This window comes from Gekko japonicus, unplaced genomic scaffold, assembly GCF_001447785.1.
Source record: "Gekko japonicus isolate JY-2015 unplaced genomic scaffold, Gekko_japonicus_V1.1 scaffold2, whole genome shotgun sequence".
NCBI lineage: Eukaryota > Metazoa > Chordata > Lepidosauria > Squamata > Gekkonidae > Gekko > Gekko japonicus.
In genome coordinates this window covers 3135943-3158598 of record NW_015175358.1, presented here as the reverse complement: position 1 = coordinate 3158598, position 22656 = coordinate 3135943, and the positions used below count along the sequence as shown (strand labels likewise).

General features: G+C 43.4%; 1 protein-coding gene across 2 annotated transcripts in view; it reads left to right on the top strand.

Annotated features, from left to right (window-relative positions):
- Window positions 1-22656, top strand: part of TOX2 (TOX high mobility group box family member 2) — a 358898-nt gene that overhangs the window by 321755 nt on the left and 14487 nt on the right. For both annotated transcript variants that reach the window (XM_015425269.1, XM_015425268.1), the window contains 3 exons: window positions 8773-8853; window positions 18822-19229; window positions 21325-21455. In XM_015425269.1, the coding sequence (XP_015280755.1) occupies window positions 8773-8853; window positions 18822-19229; window positions 21325-21455 (620 nt within the window). The remainder of the gene's footprint in view (window positions 1-8772; window positions 8854-18821; window positions 19230-21324; window positions 21456-22656) is intronic.

Sequence of the window (22656 nt, the reverse complement as noted above, 5' to 3'; positions counted from 1 at the left end):
CTGGTGCTGCACAGAACCAAGCCATGAATGGCAGTTCAGTTGGCAGCCCCGTAACGCACATGGGTTGGAGTAGGTTGGAGAGGAATACAAGGAGGCAGGGATGGGGGGGTGTTAGTTGCCCATCGGTAACCCATATCCAGGGACCAACACACTGGGAAGATCTCCAGATCTCCTGCTTATGCCCCGCAATAAAGCAGAGTGGCCACAGATTGGGCCCGCAGAGTCTTGTGGGTCTCCACTTGTATTTTTCTAATTAGGCAACACAGAATCTATATCCTGTTTCCAAATTGTCAATCTGCATGTTAATTCGGGTAGAACGTGGAAGGTTGGGCAGAACAGGAAATGTTCTTTGTCAATTGAGTAGACTCCCCCAAAATAGTGAGAGATGGAACTGATCCTCCCAGGAGGTGCCTGAGCATCACATGCTGAGCACTAGAATGTAGGCGTTGGATTGGGCTTTGAATACTCAGCTGATCCCCACCCTGAAGCCAGCTTTCCCCCTCATTACCTTTCTCGCTGGCATCTCAGCTACTAAAAAGGTGGAGAGGAGGAAGAGGGGTGGATTCATATCTGTGGGCGAGTGGGTAGATGGAGGAGTACAGTACAGGGAATCTCTCCCTCTGCTCTATCCAGTCACATGTGTGTTTGTGAAATGTAGTGTGTGTGTGTGTGTCTGTGTGTGTGTGTGAATGTAAGAGGTGTGTGTGTGTGTGTGCATTCATGTTTCCTGTGATGGTTGAATGTAGCAGATGCCAGTCTGTCCTTTCTCATCACTGCCAATCACTGTGTATTCTGCTTGTACTCTCTATTGTACATGTAGCAGGTCCAACATGACATTACGAAACAAGGCCTTTGCAAATTCTAAAGATGCAGTGTCATTTATTTCATCTGAGCATTGTTTAAGCTAGTTTCCCTGTTGTTATTCTTGTTAAATGGGAGCTACCATCATTTTACTGTAGGGAGGCAGCCTGGAACGAGAATTGGGAGGGGAAGAGCCATATTTGGCATTTCATCAGATCATCATAAAGAGGAAGAAGCAGGAGTGTCTGAGTGGTCTCTGCATGGCAGAGAACTGAGCCTTTGCTGCTTGTTGGCCCTATCAATTAACTTACATTTAAAGTATTAAATACTAATCCAGCACAGGTGACCTGCACCAAATAGAAATCCTCGTGCAGTGATCCTTGTCAGACTGGGGCCACAGAAACATCCCCAAACAGACGGTCTACGTGGTTAGCGCTAACAGTGCCAGCCACGTATTGAGTGATAGATGGGGCCTGAAGCCAGACCTGCCTTCTTCTGCTAGCACTGTCCAACAAGTCATCACACTGGCTATCTCTCAATGAGTGTCTGTATGTGTGTGTGAGATATATACACACACACACACACACAAATCAGTAGACAGGACTTTAATTGAATTAATCAGCAATTTGTCAACTGAAGACTGAAGCCTTGCTTTACTGTTTGTCTAATGGAATGGCTTTATATTTGCTGTCTGAAATGTTTGTATGGAGTCATCGCATTCTCATTACAGCCCCCCAGCATGGGAGCTGCAGCTTGTGCTGATTTATAGCCATTGGTGCCACACACAGGGGTGGTCATGTGCAGGATTCTGCATGCATTCTCTTTTAGCACAATTACATGACAGCAATAGCTTCACAGAAGTCATATCTTCAACTCTCGAGTTTAAACATAGTCAACTAGAAGCGGGCAGGCTAAACGAAAGCACACTTGCACTTGCTATCATGTCAGTATATTTAATGATGAACAAACAATAGAAGACGCTATTGCTGGTGTGGTCCTGTTCAGAGGAAGTCCTCACAAAACGAAACGCTATTCCGGAGAACTTCATCAACTGCAGCTACTTTTGGAACCTTCTTTGCACTTTTCTGTATTGTTGATAATATATTAATGTTTAATATATTATGATATTATTTTCACCTGTTGCATAGCGTCCATTGACAGCTTTTTTGGTCTTGTTGGTTTATTTGAGCTGTTACCTTTTGTGTGAATAGCGGTGGTGAAAGGCCAGTGGCCAAATCACAGGCAATGATGGCAGTCAGCTCTAATTAGAAGTCCAAATACAATTCAAATATTAAAAATAGCTTGGGTGGGTGGATAGACAGACAGACAGATGTGGAGTTTATCACTAGCCATATCTTGCCCCCATATTCCTGAAATAAAGACACCATACAAAATGCATGGGTTAAACTAGGGTTTATTAATTACAATATGAACTTCACATTGAACTCACACTCCCTCATTGTGCAGACTCCCTAAGAGGCTGCCCACTGGATTTGTCTGCATTTGGGCATCCCACCCTGACTCTAGGTAGGCCATGCCTACTTTTCCTCAGCTGCACCAAACTTGTACAGAGAGATGTTGCCCATCAGCCCCATCCCACACATCAGGGTAAAGGTTTATTTATTTGTTTTATTAAATTTATGAATCGCCCACCCTGCAAGCAGGCTCTGGGCAATTAAAACAGTTAAAATACAATCAGCATAAAATTATCTTAATAAATCAATAAACATTCCAGAGGGCGATATAAACCCCTTTTGCTGGCTGCAGTATTGGTCTGCGCAGCAAGGCAGGGAAGGGCATGTGGGGTCATAGGAAGAGAAACAAAAAGAGAGGGTGCCAGTGTCAAGGCTCCCTCTAAGCTGTGGAGTCTTGTGAGCAAAAGTTCTTCTTTGTGAGCAACTCACATTAAAGTTATGAGCAAGCGATTTGGCTACTGCATAAAACAGTTTACCCTGGAGTCATCCTTCCTGAGCTAAGACAAAAAGGTGTGAGCTGGAGGCTAAAAAACGGTGAGCTAGCTCACACTAACTCAGCTTAGAGGGAACACTGGCCAGTGTTATCCATTGCTGCCCTCAACTAAAAGCCTGGCGGAACATCTCTGCCTTACAGGCCTTGCAGAATTACATCAGCTCCCGCAGGGCCCTGATGTTGTTCGGCAGAGAGTTCCACCAGGTTGGGGCCAGGACCAAAAAGGCCCTGGCCCTAGTCGAGGACAGCTGGACCTCCCGGACCTCAAGCACTGATGCGCAGCCCCATGGAATTAACCCCTACCAGCCCTCCTGGACCATGCAGCCATCAGTGGCTGCTTTGGGTGCCTCCCTTGGATGCCTAAGGGTGCTTGCCAGTCTAATGAAGCAACAATCACCTCACCCAGACAGATCCTACAGTCCCCAGTAAGGAACTCATCAATCCCTCAGTATCAGGTCTATTTCTAAAACTAGGATTGCCAACTTCCAGGGTGCTCCTGCTGTTGCATTTGATCTCCAGGTGACCAAGATTAGCTCCCCTGGAGAAAATGAACTTTGTAAGGAAAAAAACCCTCCACCCCCACCAAATCTCCAGGTATTTCCGAACGCCAAGCTGGCATCCCTATTAAAACCCAACCCCATAGCAAACAAATATGAAGCAGGCAAAAAAGATCCATTATCCTGACCTGGCTTCAAAAAATTCTAGGCAGCCAGCTAATGCCACAATGCTGCCATAGAGACGGAAGGGTGGGCAGCAGAAAAGCACACCAAACAGCAAGGGGAAAGTTTTAAGTAGCTTTCTGTTCTCAGCCCTCCCATTGGCTGAATTGCACAAGGCAGCCTTTCCTCTTTCCTTGCCCCCAGTGTCTGTTGCCTCCAATTCTTTGAGGCGGAAAGGTGCAAAATCCCCCATGCTGCTATTTGGGCAGAAATGTGTATCATTACAAGTTTATGACTTGTAGCCTTGTTTCTACATTAGAGATGGACATGGAATCTAGCAGCTCTTTACTACAACTCAAAGATGTATGTATCTTTTGGGTGAGACTTACACCCCAAAATCTACAGATCAGGGCTTTGATGTTACAAAGTCAAGGCTGCAGTTTTCTGATTAAGTGTAAATAATGTTTCTCCAGATGCTGTTTTGACAAAGCCGCCTTCGTTTAATGGAGCAAAGATTTCCAGTATTTTAACATTGTCCTTTCAGTAGATCAGTCTAAGGTCTAAGCAAATAGCCTGGAGAAATTTTAGAAACAGTCAAGAGATGCTTTAAGAGGATGTTTCAAGGATTCTGGATTCATTTGATGAACTAGAACTCCATATTCCACTTCCATTAGAAACATAGCACAATATATTTTAGAATAGGCTTAATTAGAGTCTCTCTGAAAGAGAAGTACCTTGCGGGCAGCTTGTTTGATCTTGAATGGGACTGAACAAACATTCCTTCCCATTTGCTTCTGAAAAAAAGAAGTTCCCAAATAAGAAAAAGGTCAATAACTGCTGGGTTGGATGGCCGTTGATGTTTCATTGGTTACCAAACACCATAATTTGGCTCTTTGAATAGTTGATACTGAACTATTAAAGCCGTAAACAGATAAATTGCATAAGGCTCCTGTAAGTCCAACAAGTTTGGTCATTAGAGAAAACCTATAATTTTGACAGTAATATGTTTCAGAGTCTACAAAAATCATGAAGCAAGTAAGAACATTAATCTTAAAAGGTAGAAATCTTGATTTGCAGTCTTGTCCTTGCCTTTCAAGATAACTTTCAGCCACTCCTCCCATGTTGTACTATCGGGGAGCAATAACATCTCCTTGTGTTTTTGCCATGGGACACGTGTTCTTTATGCCCTCGATAAGATGGTACTTCCTGCATGAAGTTATATCTGTGAGGATGCTCCACATGGAAGAATATCAAGTGGTTACTGTGATTTGTGCTGGCGAACTGACAGCTTGCTAAGAGTTTAGTTACTGTAAACATGGCTGAAAGAGTAGTTTAGTCCACTTATACCTTAGGGGGAGCTGTGGAGCATTATCCAGTGTTTAGGGTTTATTGAATGTTTTCTCTTGCAGTTCAACCTACCTGTTGTTTTCTCTCTCTGTGTTGTGTGTTAGTATGTGTTAGTGCTTGTGCTCTGTAGGCCTCTCTGTTGTATTAATGGCCTGTAGTCAGTTATTGCCTTTCTGCAAAATCCTGTTGCAGTAAATTCAGTGAAAGCAAACTCCAAAGCGTGGATTGGATTATTTCTGAACTCTGCCAACAATTTGTACCCTGGAAAAGATAATGCTCCAGAATTGCAACCATGCTTCTGTAATAGACATTTGCACATTTTGGTGTGACAATTACATGACTACTTATGCTGACTATGATAATCAACATAGTTACCCAGAACAGTTAGAGGTTTTTGAAGAGGACTTCCATTAGCTGTTCTTGTCTGTGGATGCAGAATAGTGCCTCTGTCTTAACGGAAATCATTTGCTTTGGAAAGTAGAGTGAAACCAGTTCAGTCTAAAACTGGATTGAAAGTAATTAATGATGTCTGCATTAAAACTGCTACTCAACCCATTAGAGTTCCTAGGGCTGAGCTGTTGGTTCTTAGCAGCCAATCAGCACATTTTCTAGGTTGCACACTGAGGTAATCTGAAATCTAGGTGACTTCAGGCAGTATCAACACTATGGCCGCAATCACACGCACAATTAGTCGCGCCATAGGTGCGAATGTCGGGCAGTTTTAAAGGCTGCGATCAGACACGAACATCTGGGAAGCGCCCCACATCCGTTGGCAACATGTTTTGCTCCACCACAGAAGCAGAGTAGAAAGACACCAGGGAAGGTCCAGTAGCAAACAGGATGCTACAGGCCACAGACAGACTTTCCCCTGTCTGATCGCTCCAGCGCGCTCTCATGGCGTCAGGATGGTCTGATCAGGCCATCCCGATTCCGTGCCATTGTTTCCCCCCCCCCTTCTCAGTATGCACATCATCTCACCCTCCATAGGGAGCCCTCAGTGCTGAGATGCAATTCATCGATTCCCCGTTTAAGCGCATCAGGAACAAACAGAAAAAAAACCCCACCAGACTCACCTGCGGTTGTATCTGATCACGTGGTGGTGGTGGGCTGCCCCCACAGCTTCCAAGGACTGTGTGATCGCGCAACTGTGGGTCAAATTCCTCCGGGGGAAATAGCCTTGCTTCTCCCCCACACACACGTTATCTCGCGTGTGTCACTGCCACCTATGAGTTCCTGCCTTTTGAGAGAGGGGAGAAACAATTCCATCCTCTTCCCCTGGCAAGGAGAATCCCTGCCCCCATTCCTAGAAAACCAAGAGGACTCTGCATTCATATTGCTCAATGGGCATGAGAAGAACTCACCTTCTGTCCGTACAAACCCAGACTGCACTGAAGGTACTCTGATTTATGGGGCAGGCCTGGAATTAGGATTTAGGAAAACGGAATGGAAGGCTCATCCCCTCTCTCAGTTTCTCTTCCTCTGCCTCATTTGTACAGTTATTATACTACCAGCACTGGGAGGGAGAATGCTGTGAAAGAACTAACACATCAAACCTAAGAAAAGTATGAGGGATGTGACTTATTGAATTCATCAGCTTCATTTCATATAGCCGTTATTCTTGGGTTTCTTAAGAGTTTGCTGCACATGAGCATCAATTCAATTTGAGATTAAGAAGATCAAATGCTGGTTAAGCTCTCTTCTAACATCTTACCTTGAGCAAGAGAGAAAAAGAGAGAGGGAGAGGATCATTATCTACAAAAACTGCAACTTCTCCCTGCAGCTAAATCTTTCTGAGTGTAACTAAAGAAAAATTTTAAAAGGAAGAAATTTATTCGCTGACAAACCAGATATTCTCTTGGGAGACTTCTGCAGAAATTGGGATGGGTCTTTGAAGCTCAAATTGGTTTCACTTGTTAACTATAGAGCAGGTTTCCTTGTAGCAAAGTTTGAAAACTGCATATTTCAGCTACATATAAATAGCCCAAATCGACTTTTTACCCTATGTAATTTTAATGCAAATTAAAGCATCACAATTGCTGAATGTCCTAATATTAGGGCAACTGCAGGGGATTTTCAGAAAAGTTTGCTTTCCCAGCATGAATATTAACAGCTACTAATTGGGTAGCTGCCCTGTGTTAATATTCAGATTTTCTTTTGACATATTGAAACTGGACTGCACTGTAGATGTTAACTACAAGGTAACTATTCTGAATGCAGTCTGAGACCAGAAGGTCATTATGTCATCACAAAGTTGTTGGGTTGGGTTTTTGTTTTTTGGGGTTTTTTTGCTTTTGACAACAGTAATTATTGAACAGCCTCACTATATAGAGAGTTTCCTAAACACAAAGAACAAGCTGGAGCCTGCAGATTTCAAGGCAACTGAAATGGGTTCACATCAATGCCAACATGAGCAATATCTGGTCTCTTTCAGCTCATGCACACTAAGTCCTGCAGTGATGGGTTTCTTGCTCTATTTCAAGAAACCACTGAAAAATGTCACTGACTCGCTCAGAGTGTTCGTGTGTTGGCTTCAATAGCTATGAATCTAAGCTTGTCAGGGAAATAAAATTCTCTCTTTTGACTGAGCAGCATTGACTGGGCAGATATTTGGTAAAAATTCTATCCCATCTTTCATCAGTGTAATTTTTAGTCAACTTCCAGTCAAAAGGACTAAAAACATAATACGATAAACTTTTAAAGCCACTCGTTAAAATAGCATGCTACAGCGTCAGCACTAAAGATTTAAAAGCCAGCAATGACTTTAAAACCAGGCCAAGAATATCACATGTGCTAGACCAGGGACCCAAATGTGGATTCTGTGGATGCCATGGTGCCCAACCAACACCTTTCCTGGTGCCTGCCAAGCGCTTTTAGAAAGTGGGTGGAGCCAGGTGAGGCTTTTGCTGAGAAAGGCTTCTGATTGGCCACTCGAGATTTGATTGGCTGTGCAGATTTTTTAAAGTGTTACTTTGGTAGCAGCTGCCACCACATCACAGGGATCTTCACTATGTATGGCTGGCTCCACCTCCTGTGGCAGTCATTTTTGTATGTATATTTACAGTCATTTTTGGCAGCCACTTTTTTAGTAGCCATTGACTAACCCACCAGGCAATGTCAGAATTCAAAGGTGCCCAAAGGCCCCAAAAGGTTGGGGACTCCTGTTCGAGACAAAGGCATAAGTGAATAGAACAATCTTAGCCAGATTTCTGAGACTAAGAAGAGCAATCAATGCATGTGTAGTAACAAAGACGCCAGTATGAAAATGGAGGGGCACACCAGGAAAGGACCTAGATTTGGAGGGGTCTTTTCTGTTGTTGGAAGTTTTCTTACCAAGAAAACAAGAAGTCTAAATAACAATGTATTGCTAAGTGTGGAATTGTAGCCACTTCAGACAGTCCATTGAGCTCTCTGATATGATGAGAGCCAGTTTGGTATAGTGGTTAAGTGCGCAGACTCTAATCTGGGAGAACCGGGGTTGATTCCCCACTCCTCCACTTGCACCTGGCTGGATGACCTTGGGCAAGCCGTAGTTCTGATAAGAGCTGTTCTTGAAAAAGAGCAGTTACTGTCAAGAGCTCTCTCAGCCCCATCTACCTCACAGGGTGTCTGTTGTGGGGAGGGGAAGGGAAAGGAGTTTGTAAGCCGCTCTGAGACACCTTTGGGTAGTGAAGGGCAGGGTATAAATCCAATCTCTTCTTCTTCTTCATCATCATCATCATCATGAGGAAGCAAAATCAATGTTAAGCAGGAAGGCCAGATGGCAACAGGGTCCCAGTTTCTAGATTCCAGTTTCTGTTTAATGGGTGTGTGTGGTTCAACTCAGGCTTGAGCTTCTGTCTTTGAAAGCAGTGTCTCAGTTGTGTTTCCACATCAGATGTACTTGCACAGAGCCATGGCCTCACTTGGTCATCATGTAAGTGGTAAGCCACAGCATGGTCAGATTGCCACCATTCTATTCCATTGGTTTATTTAATATTCTCTTCTTGGCCCTTTTTAGGCATATAAACGGAAAACCGAAGCAGCAAAGAAGGAGTACCTAAAAGCTCTGGCAGCCTACCGGGCCAGCTTGGTTTCCAAGGTAACGGACTATGTTTCATAAGTGAATCTCTGTGGATGTGGCAATGATAAATTAGTTGCAACTCATGAAAATCTCTGGGGAGGAGCAAGTTTATAAGAAACGCACTGTAACCATGCTATCCAAACTAATTTCAGTGTTAACTACCTTCTGTGAGAGCTAAGTGAAATACTCTGTGGCATGGCTCAAGAAAACATCGTGAAGATGCCAGTATTTCTTCTGCTGCATCAGAATAAGACCTGGTTTCCTGAGGGTTTGTTCAGTATTTTGAGATAAGGCTAGCTATAACCAGAGTCATAACTTGGTTGTGCACACCTGGGCAAGGAATAGATAATTTTTAAATTCTCATCTCTGTTTCAGTTCGAAAACCTCCATTTTGACTTTGCTTCTCCCCAGTGAGAATCAGATCTGTGATGTATTTTCACACCACTTTCTGTTTCTCACAGCAAATGTTTCCCATAAAATGTATGCATTTTTCAATATTATTTGTGCATCAGGAGATCAGCGATTTAAATTATATGTATATTGTATATATAAATGGTGCACAGTGTACATGTAAATACTATTCATATTAATACTGTACTGTCAAGACCATACAGCATTCATGCACAATACAAATTAATGTACGAAACTAATAGTGAAAAGCAGAGAACCAAAACCACGGATAAAATGGAAACGGTGACAAAGTAGGGATCCACTGCTCATCCATGTAGAAAGGTTCTAGCACATTCTTGTTTTACCCTCATAAACAAAGACAAAATTGTCTGCACATTTCTTTCAAAAACTTTTAAAAATAGGAGGGGCTCAGTTCACAGTCAGACCATTTCAGAGCCCTTGTGGTTCTCTGTACTCTGTGTTTTCTTCTAAGCAATATCCTGCCAGATTTTCATCATTGTGATTATAGAACTTTAAGAGTGGTGACATTTTTGGAAGGGATAGGATTGATGGACATGTAAAAGGACAGATTGTTTTAATTTGGAGGTACTAGAAACAGGCCAAAAAAAAAAAAGCTACAAAGGTACCAGAGAAGGGGATGCATTTTTCATTATTTAAGAGGCATCTGGATGGCCATAATCAGAAACATAATATTGGACTTTGTCTAATTCAGTAAAGAAGTTCTTATATACATGCCTGAACCCGGTCCTAGCATATAGAAAAATCCTACAAAATGGGACCAGATACAGGCTGGGGGGACGAGTGTGCCCATCTCAGGGAATTTCCAGGTTTGCAGAAAAAGTTTAAACATATGTTCTTATAACAAAAGAAAGGAGGGATGAAAAATATATAGAAAATAGATTGTGCCAAGATATTGCAAGATTATCCTCAAAAGATTTCAGCAGCTGTTTTGGATTGCCCAACCCTTGGCATTCATCGACAGTGTTATCTGTGATTAACTAAACAACTTACAATGGCTGCTGAGATCCTGTGAGGAAGCACTGCAAGATTTTGGTGGTCATCTGCTGAAAGATTGTCAGGGGAGAGAGAGAAGGAGTGGGCAGAATGGGACTGGGGAAAGGATTGGGAGGAAGTTGAAACGGGAGGAAAGGAAAATGGAGCTAAAGGGTTGTCAGTGGGAACCAGAACAGTGAGGGGAAGGAAATTCCCCTCTGTAAGTCTCATGGGTCTACAATAGGTTTTGAAGAGATGATTTATTAATACAGCTAGATCACAAAAATCCAAGAGAATAAAGGTGTTGAATGGTACAAAAAGAACTCATATAGAATTGTGGTTGTCATTCACCATTAATGCACACAGTATATTTGCATATGGTTATTGGTTCCCTTGTTTGATTACACTTATGACATTGATCATTAAGATCATTGAAAACTGCCAAACATGGCTCTCTGTTGCTGCCTGTTCCAATGCTTCCACTCTAAAATCTGGCCATGCCTGCTGCTGTTCCTTCCCAACGTATGTCTCATATTATTCTATTGTACTTGCAGAGTATAAATCCTCAGCACCTCATATGCTGAGTCCTGAGAGCTCTCACTTCATGGGATTAGAGGTCAGGAGTGCACAGGGCCATCTGTGGTACCTCTAAGCAAAGTGTAGCCAAACACTTGGGTTTAGCAGTGAAAAAATGCTACTTTCTATTTGTTGTTATTGCACAATGAAATAACAGCTGGAATTGAGGGAGAAATGTTGGTAAGTAAGCCTGGAGGGGGAAGATAACTAGTCAATAGATGCTGACCCGTGCAGAGACAGGAGAGAATTTGGTGGGATTTGATGAAAGTTGAAATACATTGAGGTAGGATTTATTTATTTACTTTTTATTTGTCTTGTATCCCGCCCTCCCTGCAGGCAGGCTCAGGGCGGATCCCATCAGTTTCAACACAGTACACAGTACAGTTTAAAAACAGTTTAAAACAACAATATAAAACAACATAAGTCATAGAGTGCCATGTATAATTTAGCCGGATGTCTCAGCAGTAGATGGTTCTTGTATAGCGCGCCAGGAGAAAAACGAAACGCGGGGGGGGGGGGGGGCAGGGGTCCGCTGCTTCAGTCAAAAGCCTGGTGGAAGAGCTCCCTGGATGACCAAAGTCATGTCTTGGGTAATAATGTGTAGCTTAGCCCTTAGCCTGGAGGTTACCAGTGGTAGAAGAGGGCTGAATACTAAGCATTCTTGGACTGAACTTGACCTCTGTATCACAAAATGCTCAAAAACCACATAGAGTTGCTGAAGTCGGCAATGCAACTGGCCAGGCAAAGACTGCAGTTTTGAAGTTAATATTGAATGGAATCACATTTAATTTTTTTAAAATGTTCCATAATTTTAATTTTAGTGTAATTAAAACTGAGGTAAACACACACTTCATGCTGTGGAATAAGCACTGAGGAACCTTGCCTGGGGAGTTAACAGAGCCATACTTGAAGGTTAAGAGCTGTGGCGAAAAGGTCAAAAAGGAAATAATCCGAGTCCCTTTCGTTGGTTTAAGTGTTTAAAAAGATTCATAACGGCATTGAATGTATTAAAGGTTGGATATTTGGAGATTGGTATTCCATTCACGCTGCATATAATTCATTGGCACAGTACCTTGCCGCATTTAGCGAAGCAGCAATAATAACTGTTATGGGCTTTTTTTTAAAAAGGAGAGTTTTAAAAGGTGACTTTCATATTTAAATAAACCTGAAATTAGGATATTTAGCAGCAAAAAACTCTATACCTTTGCTAGTAAATGGCTTAAAATCTCATCCTTTGCCTTAGATAGATAAATAAGTAAAAAAAAATAATTGTTACAGAATCCCTGCTTTTGAAGCAATCCACAGAATGGAGCAGGTGGCATGGTAGATAGCATATACTGTACTCAATAAAGTCTCCCTCAGTTTGAGGCTTTTTGCCTTCATTAGTTAGACAGTAAGAATTAAGAAGCACTAGTTTTTATCCCAACTTTCCCAAGCTTTATCATCAGCTGAGATGTTGTTCCCTTTCCCGGGGCAATCAGGGTACAGTAGAAAGCACTGTGGGATTTTGACATGGTTTCAACCCTCTGCCTTCTGCTGTGAAATCACAGTGTGGCCTTGGGAAGCACTTGTCTCTCAGGCTGCATTTGGATGTAACCATAAATCATGGGTTGTTATTATAAGAATGAACTTCGGGTTCCAGCATTCCATCTCTCTCTCCTTCCTTCTTTGGCGTTCAATTTGAGAACTGGTTTATGACTAACCAGAGTTTGCTACTATGTTCAAACCTCCATGTGTGGTTTATTCCTACAGACCAGGATTTCAAATCATATGAATCCAGATGCCTCCAAGACTTGTTGTCATAACAGTGATTTAGTCACAGTGATCCATGTGCATCCAGCCTAGATTACTGTAGTGCACTTAATGTGGGACTTCATTTGCAAACTGTTCAGAAACTTCAATTGGTCAAAGTTGCAGCAGCCCGGTTGTTGTTGGAGGTGGGATGCTTGGATTGTATCACACCTGTGCTGAAAGATCTGTGCTGGCTGCATACCTGATGCAAGGCACCATTCAAAGTGCCTGTTATTACCTTTACAACCCTGAATGGCTTGGGGTATTGGAAGGACTGCCTCTGCCCATATTGTCCAGCCTAACAGATCATCCTCTCTCTGCCTCGCCTTCAGAGCAGAAGCACGTGCAACCAGACAAAGGGCCTCCTCAGCCTCCTTAATGGTGGTGCTTTGTCTTTGGTGTAGTGGTGAAGTGCACCAGTTTGGTGTAGTGGTTAAGTGCGCAGACTCTAATCTGGGAGAACCGTGTTTGATTCCCCACTATTCCACCTGCACCTGGCTGGATGACCTTGGGCAAGTTTTAGTTCTGATAAGGGCTGTTCTTCAAAAAGAGCAGTTTCTGTCAAGAGTTCTCTCAGCCCCACCTACCTCACAGGGTGTCTGTTGTGGGGAGGGGAAGGGAAAGGAGTTTGTAAGCCGCTCTGAAGGGCGCGGCATAAATCCAATCTCTTCTCTTCTTCTTCTTTAAAATGCCATCCTCCATGAGACTCTTCTGGCATTTGCCTTACTTTCTTTTGGGTGCCAGGCTAAAACAATACTTTTATCCAGGCTTTTACCTAACAGGATTTATCTTTTTAAGTGTTTTATAGTCTTCTTCTGCCCTGAAGATAATTTTTATTTACATCATTCTAGGCTTCTCAATGTGTACTTGTTATTCTCTGACTTGCTTTAATGTCATTGACTTGTACTTTATGGATTGATTGGTGTTGGCCTGTTTTTAATGCTGCATTAATAGCTTTGTTTCATTAGTTGTAAGCTGCTTTGAGCAGGTTTCTGGAGAGGCAGCATATAAATGTTCTAAAGAGTGTAGTGGTTAAGAGTGGCAAACTCAGCCCTGACCTGGATAGCCCAGGCAAGCCCCATCTTTAGATCTTAGAAGCTAAGCAGGGCCGACCCTGGCAAGTATTTGGATGGGAGACCTCCAGAGAATACCAGGGCTGGGAGGCCAGAGGCAGGCTATCAAGCCACTTCTCTGAACGTCCTCTGTGCCCCAGTAAGAGTTGCCAGAGGTCGCCATGACTTCCAGACACAGGCAAACACACAGACACACACACACACACACACAAAGCAAAAATACCAGGGGTGGGGGGAACAGTGGTGGACTCTAATCTGGAGAACCAGGTTTGATTCCCCACTCTTTCACATGAAGCCAGCTGGGTGACCTTGGGCCAGTCACAGTTCTCCCGGAACTCTCTCAGCCCCACGTACCTCACAAGGATGTCTGTTTTGGGGAGAGGAAGGGAAGCTGATTGTAAGCTGCTCCAAGACTCCTTCGGGCAATGAAGAGTGGAGTATAAAACCAACTGTTCTTCTTCTTAAATAAATAACAACAAACCATGGTTCGTGGTTAAATCTGATTGCAGCCTCAGCCTCCATTCCCTGTTAGTAAAACAGAAATAACAATGATAGGGTGGTTGTAAGGATGAATAAGGTCTTAATTGTAAAAAAAGAGTGGCATTTCCAAGTGCCTCGTACATAAAATGTATGAAAGTGCTGCATTGTATAAACCATTGTATAAACGTAAAAGCTATGTATAAAAAAACCCTGGAGGGTTTATACCTAGCAAAACACCCCAAAATGCAGGATGTCCCTTGATGATAGTAAATATACCTTTGCCCTCCTTGCTTATTGATTTTCCACAAAAAGGATAAGCCTTATTTTACTGCATCACCATCTATTACCATGGGAAATAATGCTATGTCCCAAACCAATCCTGGTGATTCAGGTGTGGGATTAAAGTAGTAGATGAAATGGCCTTCAAGGGAACAAGGCACTCACATAGGCCCTTGTGCTTGGAAAACAAGGACTGCCGTGCTTGGTCTCTGGCAGGTGAACAGAAAGCAAGGGGTTTCCACTTTTTGGATGTCTCACTTATCTGGCCCTCTGGTAAGCCAGGACCCCTTTTTATCTCCACTGTCAGCCTTGAGCATAGAACAGCAAGGCTCTATCCAAAAAAAAAAAAAAAAAAAAAAGGAAGAGGAGGCGTAGTCCTAAAATAGCTAGCTAGGTCAGTTTATGCTAGATAAAGCATCCCAGTCTCTGCATTGAACTGAAATTCACTGTCTTTAAAATCTTGTTTTCTTATTTAAAACATTTCTATGCTGCCTTTCCACCCAAAGAGGGTCCCCAGGGCAGCAGACATCAAAGCATTAAAACATTTTAGCTTTAGAACAGCATTTAAAATAAAGTAAGCGTGTGTGTGTGTGTGTGTGTGTGTGTGTAAAATAAATAATTCAATAAAATCATATCAACAAACATAACAACACTGTAAGGGAGGAAGGCCAATAACAGTTAATAGGGGTGCACCAAACTAAACAAAAAAGTCTTCACCCACAGGTGGACGACAACAATAGTGGGAGACAGCTGACTCTGTTTGGGGAGGGAGTTCCAGAGGTTTGGCGCCATAACTGAGAAGGCCCTTTCTTGCGTTGCCAGCCATCTAGCCTCAGGTGGTTTGGGGCACATAAAGAAGGGCCTTCTAAGTTTACCAGGGTGAATGGCTAGGTTCGTATGCAAGAAGGTGGTCCTTAAGGCATGCGGACCCCATGCCACATAGGGCGTGAAAGGTCAATACCGGCACCTTGAACTGGGCCAGAAGCAAATTGAGAGCCAGTGTAGATAGAACGAAACTGGAATGATATGGTCCCTATGATCCACTCCAGTCAACATTGGATCCACAGCATTCTGTAACAACTGTCACTTCCAAACAGTCTTCAAGGGTAGCCCCGTATAGAGCACATTGCAGTAATCTAATCTGGGTGTTACCAGAGCATGCACCACAGTTGCAGGATCTTTCCCATCTGGAAGGGTCACAGCTGACTCAGCAGCCAAAGCTGGTGAAAGGTGCCCCTGGCCACTGCTGCTAACTGTTCATCCAGCAGCATCCCCAAACTATGAACCTGCTCCTTTAGGGGGAGATATCCCACTTGCTGGGTCAGATCTTCCTTCCACCAGTAACACCTTGGTTTTGTCAGGATTAAGTTTCAATTTGTTAGCCCTCATCAATCCTAAAACTGCCTTCAGGCACCTGTTCCAGGCCTCCGTGGGATCTGCTGGAAGAGTGAGATAGAGCTGAGTGTCATCCGCATATTAGTGGCAACTCAGCCCAGATCTCTGGATGTCCTCTCCCAGTAGTTTTATGAAGACAAGACAGATCCTTGCGGGACCCTGTAAGCCACAGGCCAAGGGGCAGAACAGCAGTCCCCCAGCACCACACTCTGAAACCTACCTTTGAGGTAGGACCAAACATCTGTAGAACAGTGCCTTCCATTCCCAACCCCGAAAGGCAGTCCAGAAGGACACCGTTATTGATGTTATCAAAAGCCCCTGAGAGGTCCAGGAGAATTAACAGGGTCGCACACCTCCTGTATTTCTTGGCACAGGGCAACCAAGGCCATTTCAGGCCCATAATCAGGCCTGAAACCAGACTGGAATGGATCCAAACAATCTGCTTTATACAGGGTTCCCTGAAGTTGCCCACCCACCACTTGTTCAAGCACCTTGCTCAGGAAAGTTATATTTGAAACTGAAAGGTAGTTATTCTACAGAGTAGGTTTCTTTGGGAGTGGACGTGTAACCTCAGCTTGTGGGTTCTGTGGGACCGAAATTGGAATGAATCTTGCAATAATTCAAGGAGAATAAAACATTTTTACTTTTCAATAAATATCATATCATGTAACAAGACATAGATCTTAGTAACACAACAGAACAGTGATTGTTTAAAGTCCAAACAATTAGCTTTTCCCTTCTTCACAGCTTGCCACCCCAAAGTCCATCTTTTTTCCTCTTGTTGGTGGGCCAAGAAGTCTCCAGCTGAACACTCTGTGCACCGGCTTCCAAAATGAAGGTCCCAAATGAACTCCCCACTAGATAACCCAGCTCTGAAACAATAATACTAAAATTACAATTTAGAACAAAAGTCTCCCTTCCTTACCAGTTTCCATACATAGATCATAGTTACCTTAAACAAGGTGTTGAGCCTGTGATTAAGGTTCAAGCTCCCCAGCAGGGCAGTCTTGCTTCCCACATTCTGTATCCTTCTGCATCTAGAGGCTCCAGCCCTTCCTGGCTCATTCCATTCCTAGCTTTGGGTTACAGATGCACCACTGCCTACTTCAAGGCTGGGGCAACCATGCCCTGTCCCAGGGAGGCATTTACTGTCTTCTGGAGCCCCACCCCCAGTAGATTAACAACCAGAAGGGACAAGGATTATGCAAGAACATAAGAACATAAGAAGAGAGCCCTGCTGGATCAGACCAGTGGTCCATCTAGTCCAGCATCCTGTCTCACACAGTGGCCAACCAGTTCTTCTGGAGAGCCAACAACAGGGTATAGAGGCCAGGACCTTCCCCTGATGTTGCCTCTTGGCTCTGGGATTCAGAGGCTGACTGCAAGTACAAACAGGTAAGGTAAAGGTTTTCCTTGCTCGAAAGCCAGTCGAATCTGACTCTAGGGATGCGGTGCTCATCTCTGCTTCCAAGCCGAAGAGCCAGCACTGTTCAAAGACATTTCCGTGGTCATGTGGTTGGCATGACTAAACACCAAGGCGCATGGAACGCTGTTACCTTCCCACCGAAGTGGTACCTATTTATCTACTTGCAATTTCTTGCTTTCGAACTGCTAGGTTGGCAGGGGCTGAGACCAGGTGCTTGGTCTCAAACTTCCTAGAATACTTTCCGCACCCTCAGTCTGGACAAGCTGAAAGGTATCTCTCACAACTGGATAAATTGGGACTGTATAAATTAGCAAAATGCTTGCAGTGAGCTGCAGACCAGTTCACCTCCTCCTGTAGGCTGGAACCCAATCGGCCCTTGACCACCTGGAAGAGTTCTGCAGGTCTACACCGTGTGGATGTAATGGTGGCCAAGAAATATTGTGTCTTCGCCACCATCACTATTACAGAGTAATCTTTAAAATGAGCCGTAGCGCATGCCTTGTCAGATTCATCTCAAGTCTTTCTCCACTGTCGCTCAAGCTGTCTCCCTTGTCATTGCAGCTCCTCAGGGCCCAGGAACAGTTGTGTCAGTTGCCTAGGCTGTATCCTTGTTCCAGAGGACAACCAGGGCATCAAATTGTGCACAGACTACATAGGCCAGAAAATCACCAGTGCCATAGGAAAACCAGTTAGATCCATCAGGCTCCGGGGCAGATTATCTTAATTACAAACATAAGCTCATATAGTTACAGTATCCCTGTAAGTCTAAACCCCAGCAATTAGTGATCTGTCAGTGACATGGGGACCATCTTTAATTCCCCCCACCTTCAGATCACCTTCTTCCTGGACAGAGCAAACCCTAGATCAAAACTGTGACCTCCACAGTGTGTGGCACTTAATTCTAAGTGACCACTGAAAATTGGCCTTTAAAAGATTGTGGAATCTCTGGGGAACTTATTATGGGGGGATGCGGGAGAGAAGAAGACAACAGTAGAAATCATGGCAGAACTGGAGTGTGTTTGGAACAGGAGGCAGGCAGCACTGAGGCAGTATTTAAAATGAGGCAGTGGTTAGCATGAAAGACTGGGGAGCTCTGGGTTCAGATCTCCAGTAGGTGGTCCAGACACTCTCCTTCTCAGTCTGGCCTACCTCACGGGGTTTCCATGAGGAGACAGTAAAGGAGGGGAAAGAACTGTATACGCTGCCCTGAGCTCCTTGGAGAAAGGGTGGGATAAAAATGGGATAGATGGTATGCACTTAGTTGCCTGTCTTTTCATTAGCCTTTGATCGCAATAAAAAGAAGGTGCTGTTCCAGAGGAAAATATTTCAACGGCACAATGATTTCAGTTTTATTTCCATCAATTGATGAGATTCAAACATTGGTAAGATGTGTCAAATATATCTTACAGGTTGTTCTTAGCATTTTCCAGCTGCTAGGGGATAAGGGTTTTAAGGGAAAGGACAACACTTTCAAATAATCCCAAAGCCCACGTTTTGTTTGCTTGATTTAAATAACTTTAATTTGCAATTTCCTTTGCATTTGTTTGTTTTTCCTCCCGCAGAGCTCAGCTGACCAGGGGGAGACAAAAAGTGCCCAAACCAATCAACCTTCAAAAATGATCCCACCAAAACAGCCCTTGTACACGATGCCACCACAGGCCTCATCACCGTATCCCGGCTTGGGGTCCTTCTTGTCCCCATCAGATCTGCAGAGTTACCGTGGACACCCTCACCCCAGCCTCTCCAGGACCCTCAACTCCAAGCCTATGTTGCCCAGCATCAGTGCCTCACCACCTCCTTCTTTCCAAATCAGCCCCCCTCTCCATCAGCAGCTGTCTTTGCATCACCCGCAGAGCTCCATCCTCAACCAGTCCCTCAGCATGCAGCAGGTCCCACAGCAACCCATCCTGTCTCCTTCCATGGCACTACAGGTACAGCCCCCGATAAACTCTTCACCACCAGGGCAGCAGGTGAGTTGTGTGGGTCCTTCTGACTGCAGTTCTTAAGCAGGAACGGCTTAACTTAAGAGTTTCCATGCTAAGATGGCTTGTTCAGACAGGAGAAGTCCATGGACAGCACTGATTTTCTGGATCACACAATGATCTTGATCCTGCAATTAAATACATCATATACCCTGGAAGGTTTCCCTTCTCTGTTGTGGAAGGGGCACAAACAGTGGGCATCTCCAAAGGAAATAAAAGTTTATCACTACCGCATTAGCAGATAGTTGTGTTATTCGTGGGGCAGTAGCACAGTTAAGACAACTAATGCAGACTGTATCCATCAAAAAGCTTGTGTAAACATATCAGAGTTACATGAGTTCATTTTCTACTGCATTTAGTAGGTATAGCTTGTGCATCAGAGGAGTTCCCCTGGATTTATTACCCAAAGTGTAAGAAGTATTTTTCCCAGAGCTCCCTATACATTGGTATGCGGAAGCCAGCAATCCTTCATTGAGCAACCAAAGGCTCTTTTGTTCTATAGACAAGCAGGTCCAGGGATACAACAACTTAAAAGCTGCCAAGTGGATGTCATGAGGGAGGAAAAAAATAATTGTATTGCAGGTTTTCGTCGGCCTACTGTAAATCAGCCTAGGGTTGTCTGAACATATTTGCATATGAAGACATACAAAAATTTTAATATATCTGATATTGTTTATTGTGGTGGTAAATTACCCACTTGCAGATTTGGGCCAAAATGCTTAAACTCACTCCAGAAAATCATGGTGAAGCTGAACTAACAGTAATTAGAATCAATGGAATTTATGTGAGATCAGAGAGCTGGAGCTTTAGAAAGCAAGTGTTCTGCATTATTGGCCCAAAGTTCATAAAGCTCTTTGCTTGAACTCCTTGTTACTGCCCAGATCTCACATTTATCAAGTGAATATAAATTAACCATCAGGTTGTAATTAGTCCCTACACAAACATGACACCATCAGAAGTAGCATCTCAACAGAATTAGTCAAGAGGGCTTTTTTTTTGCACAGGTAAATGAAACTGTACTGTAATGAAATGGTATAGAAAGTTGCAGTGGTAGAGGGATAGGGCGGGACTGTGGCCTCCACAGCTGCATATCACTTTAAGTATGCTCCAACTAGGTAGTTTCTACACCATTTAACATGGCATGTTTAAATGTTTATAATTTGTTGCAAGTTTGTTTCAGCTCTGTTTTAGATTTCTGATTATTTTCAGATTTCTGTAGTCCAGACCCTATTGCACTGTTCATTGGCTGTCCCATCCTGTTGATTATACTTGACTTACACTATGTAATCCGCCTTGAGTCTCCGTGAGAAAGGTGGGACTGTGAATAACCTAAATAAATCCGTAAGTGGGGTTGTCACTTAGGACTGTCTGAGCTATCAAAAACTGGCATCTAATGAAGAAACAATGCTTGAATAGTTAGATTTGTTTGTTTGTTTACAAAGTTACTTTATGTTCAGCTACCTTAATTTATCGTCACAGAGAGAACTGTACTTGAGCAGGGTATAGTTATGAATGCAAAAAAATAATGCTTTCCCTTAGTGTGCACAATACACACAATAGATTTAGGGTTTGATCCAAACCAAATATTTTTTAGTGGAATGGAGTTTCCTGCCTTCCTCCACCCACTGCAGCCCAGTAAACTTCATGAAATTCAGCTTCTGGGGGACAGGGATCCTGAGGAAGAACAGGAGGGAGTTCTACAGCACAAAGTGGGAATTCATGGAAGTTGCCCTTCTCCTTTAGTGGGTAATTTTACTGGGTTTTTACTCTGGATCCAATCCATGGAATAAAGTTTTTTAAAATATCATGTTGTAAATCAAAGGAGGGAACAGGAGCAGAACATTCCTTTACAATCTGTTGGAAAGATATCCGTTTTGCCCCTGATTAACCAGAATTCTTGAGCACATGTCCCACTAGCTTGAATACTCATTGCTTTCTATACGCTTAAGAACTGTGCTAAACTGTGACTTCTCTTTGTTCTGTTTGGGATTATATATTCTAGCAAGCATTTACACATAATACTGGATTGATTTGGTCATACTTGTATGTGTAACCTTTCCCCCCCTGTTTCTTCCCCACTTAGGACTTTTCACATATTTCATCTGAGTTTCAAAACAGTGTTGGACCACGATCGCCAGGTGCATCAAACCCCCCAGGAAATACCGACTGGGACAACGATTACCCCAGCAGAGAGTGTGGGATTAACCACTGCAGGCCAGTAGACAAAATACAAAATTGCACCATGCTTACAGGGTCATGTAAACTGCATTTGTTTGCACCATCAGGGACACAGTAATTTGTAATTTAAGGTCAAGAAGAGAGAACGGTGAAGTAATCAAGACACCATGTTCCAGAAACATTCATATTTGTTTTGAATATGAGTGTGTTCTTATTTAGAACCCTGTCTTTCCAAGAACTAGTGCTATCTTGTTCCCAAAACAATTGCATGTTATAGAACAAAAATGGCCCAGTTTTAATTTGACAGCTATCCAGCATTTGCCTTGAGCTATCTTTCTTTCACGTGTCACAAAAACAAATGGTGTGACATGGATTTATGCCATGAGGAGAAGCTCAGCAAGTGGGAGTAGAGTAGGGGGAATAAGACTGACAGACATATCCACTTCCTCCCTGTCTCTTCCTCTCACTCTTCAGCTGGTCTTTTGATGCCCTCTTCTCTTCCTGAATGTGGCAGAACCAATGCCCCCTGCACCCTACACATAGAGGGCCCAAGTGCTGCCACAGTGGGTTAACTGGATGATTAAATTCATTGGCCAAACACAGTTTCCATGATCATGGGGAACTTCTCCTAAGTACCTGTCACCCTGGAATTTGCTTCTGGATAATTGCCCAGTTCACACATTACTTCGCACTCATGAGCAAGTATCCAGAAGTACTACAGTGGTTATGAAGCATGATACCTAAACCAGCCCCAAGGCATTTGGGATTGGTTCATAAAGGATGTTTAACTGCGGTAGGGTAGTGATTGAACAGATAATGTGTATACACCCAAGTGCTTTTGTTTCTGCGTTTCCTCATAGTCTTCTACTGATAGTTAGTCTGTAATTTTTCCTCCCTACCAGGGTCAGCGTGTGCCTGTCAGAGAGCACATATATGGTAGAGTATGGTGCTTTAACTTCCTCCCTGAAGACTTAATTGAGATAAACAGAAAGTTTTGTTAGAAAAATGGCTGGTACTTCTAACATATCAAGAATACTTCTAAGCATGGACAGTGTACGTTTCCCTTATGATTAAGAAAAGTATCAGAGGACATCACTTCATTTGTGCTTGATTTCTCTGCCTCTCCATGCACATTGTGGCTTGGTTCAAGCATAACTGCAAACCGTGGTTTGCTGCTACATGAACAGGGATTAAAAGAGTTTCAGGCTCCTCACGGGATCCCTCCTCTTCATCCTTG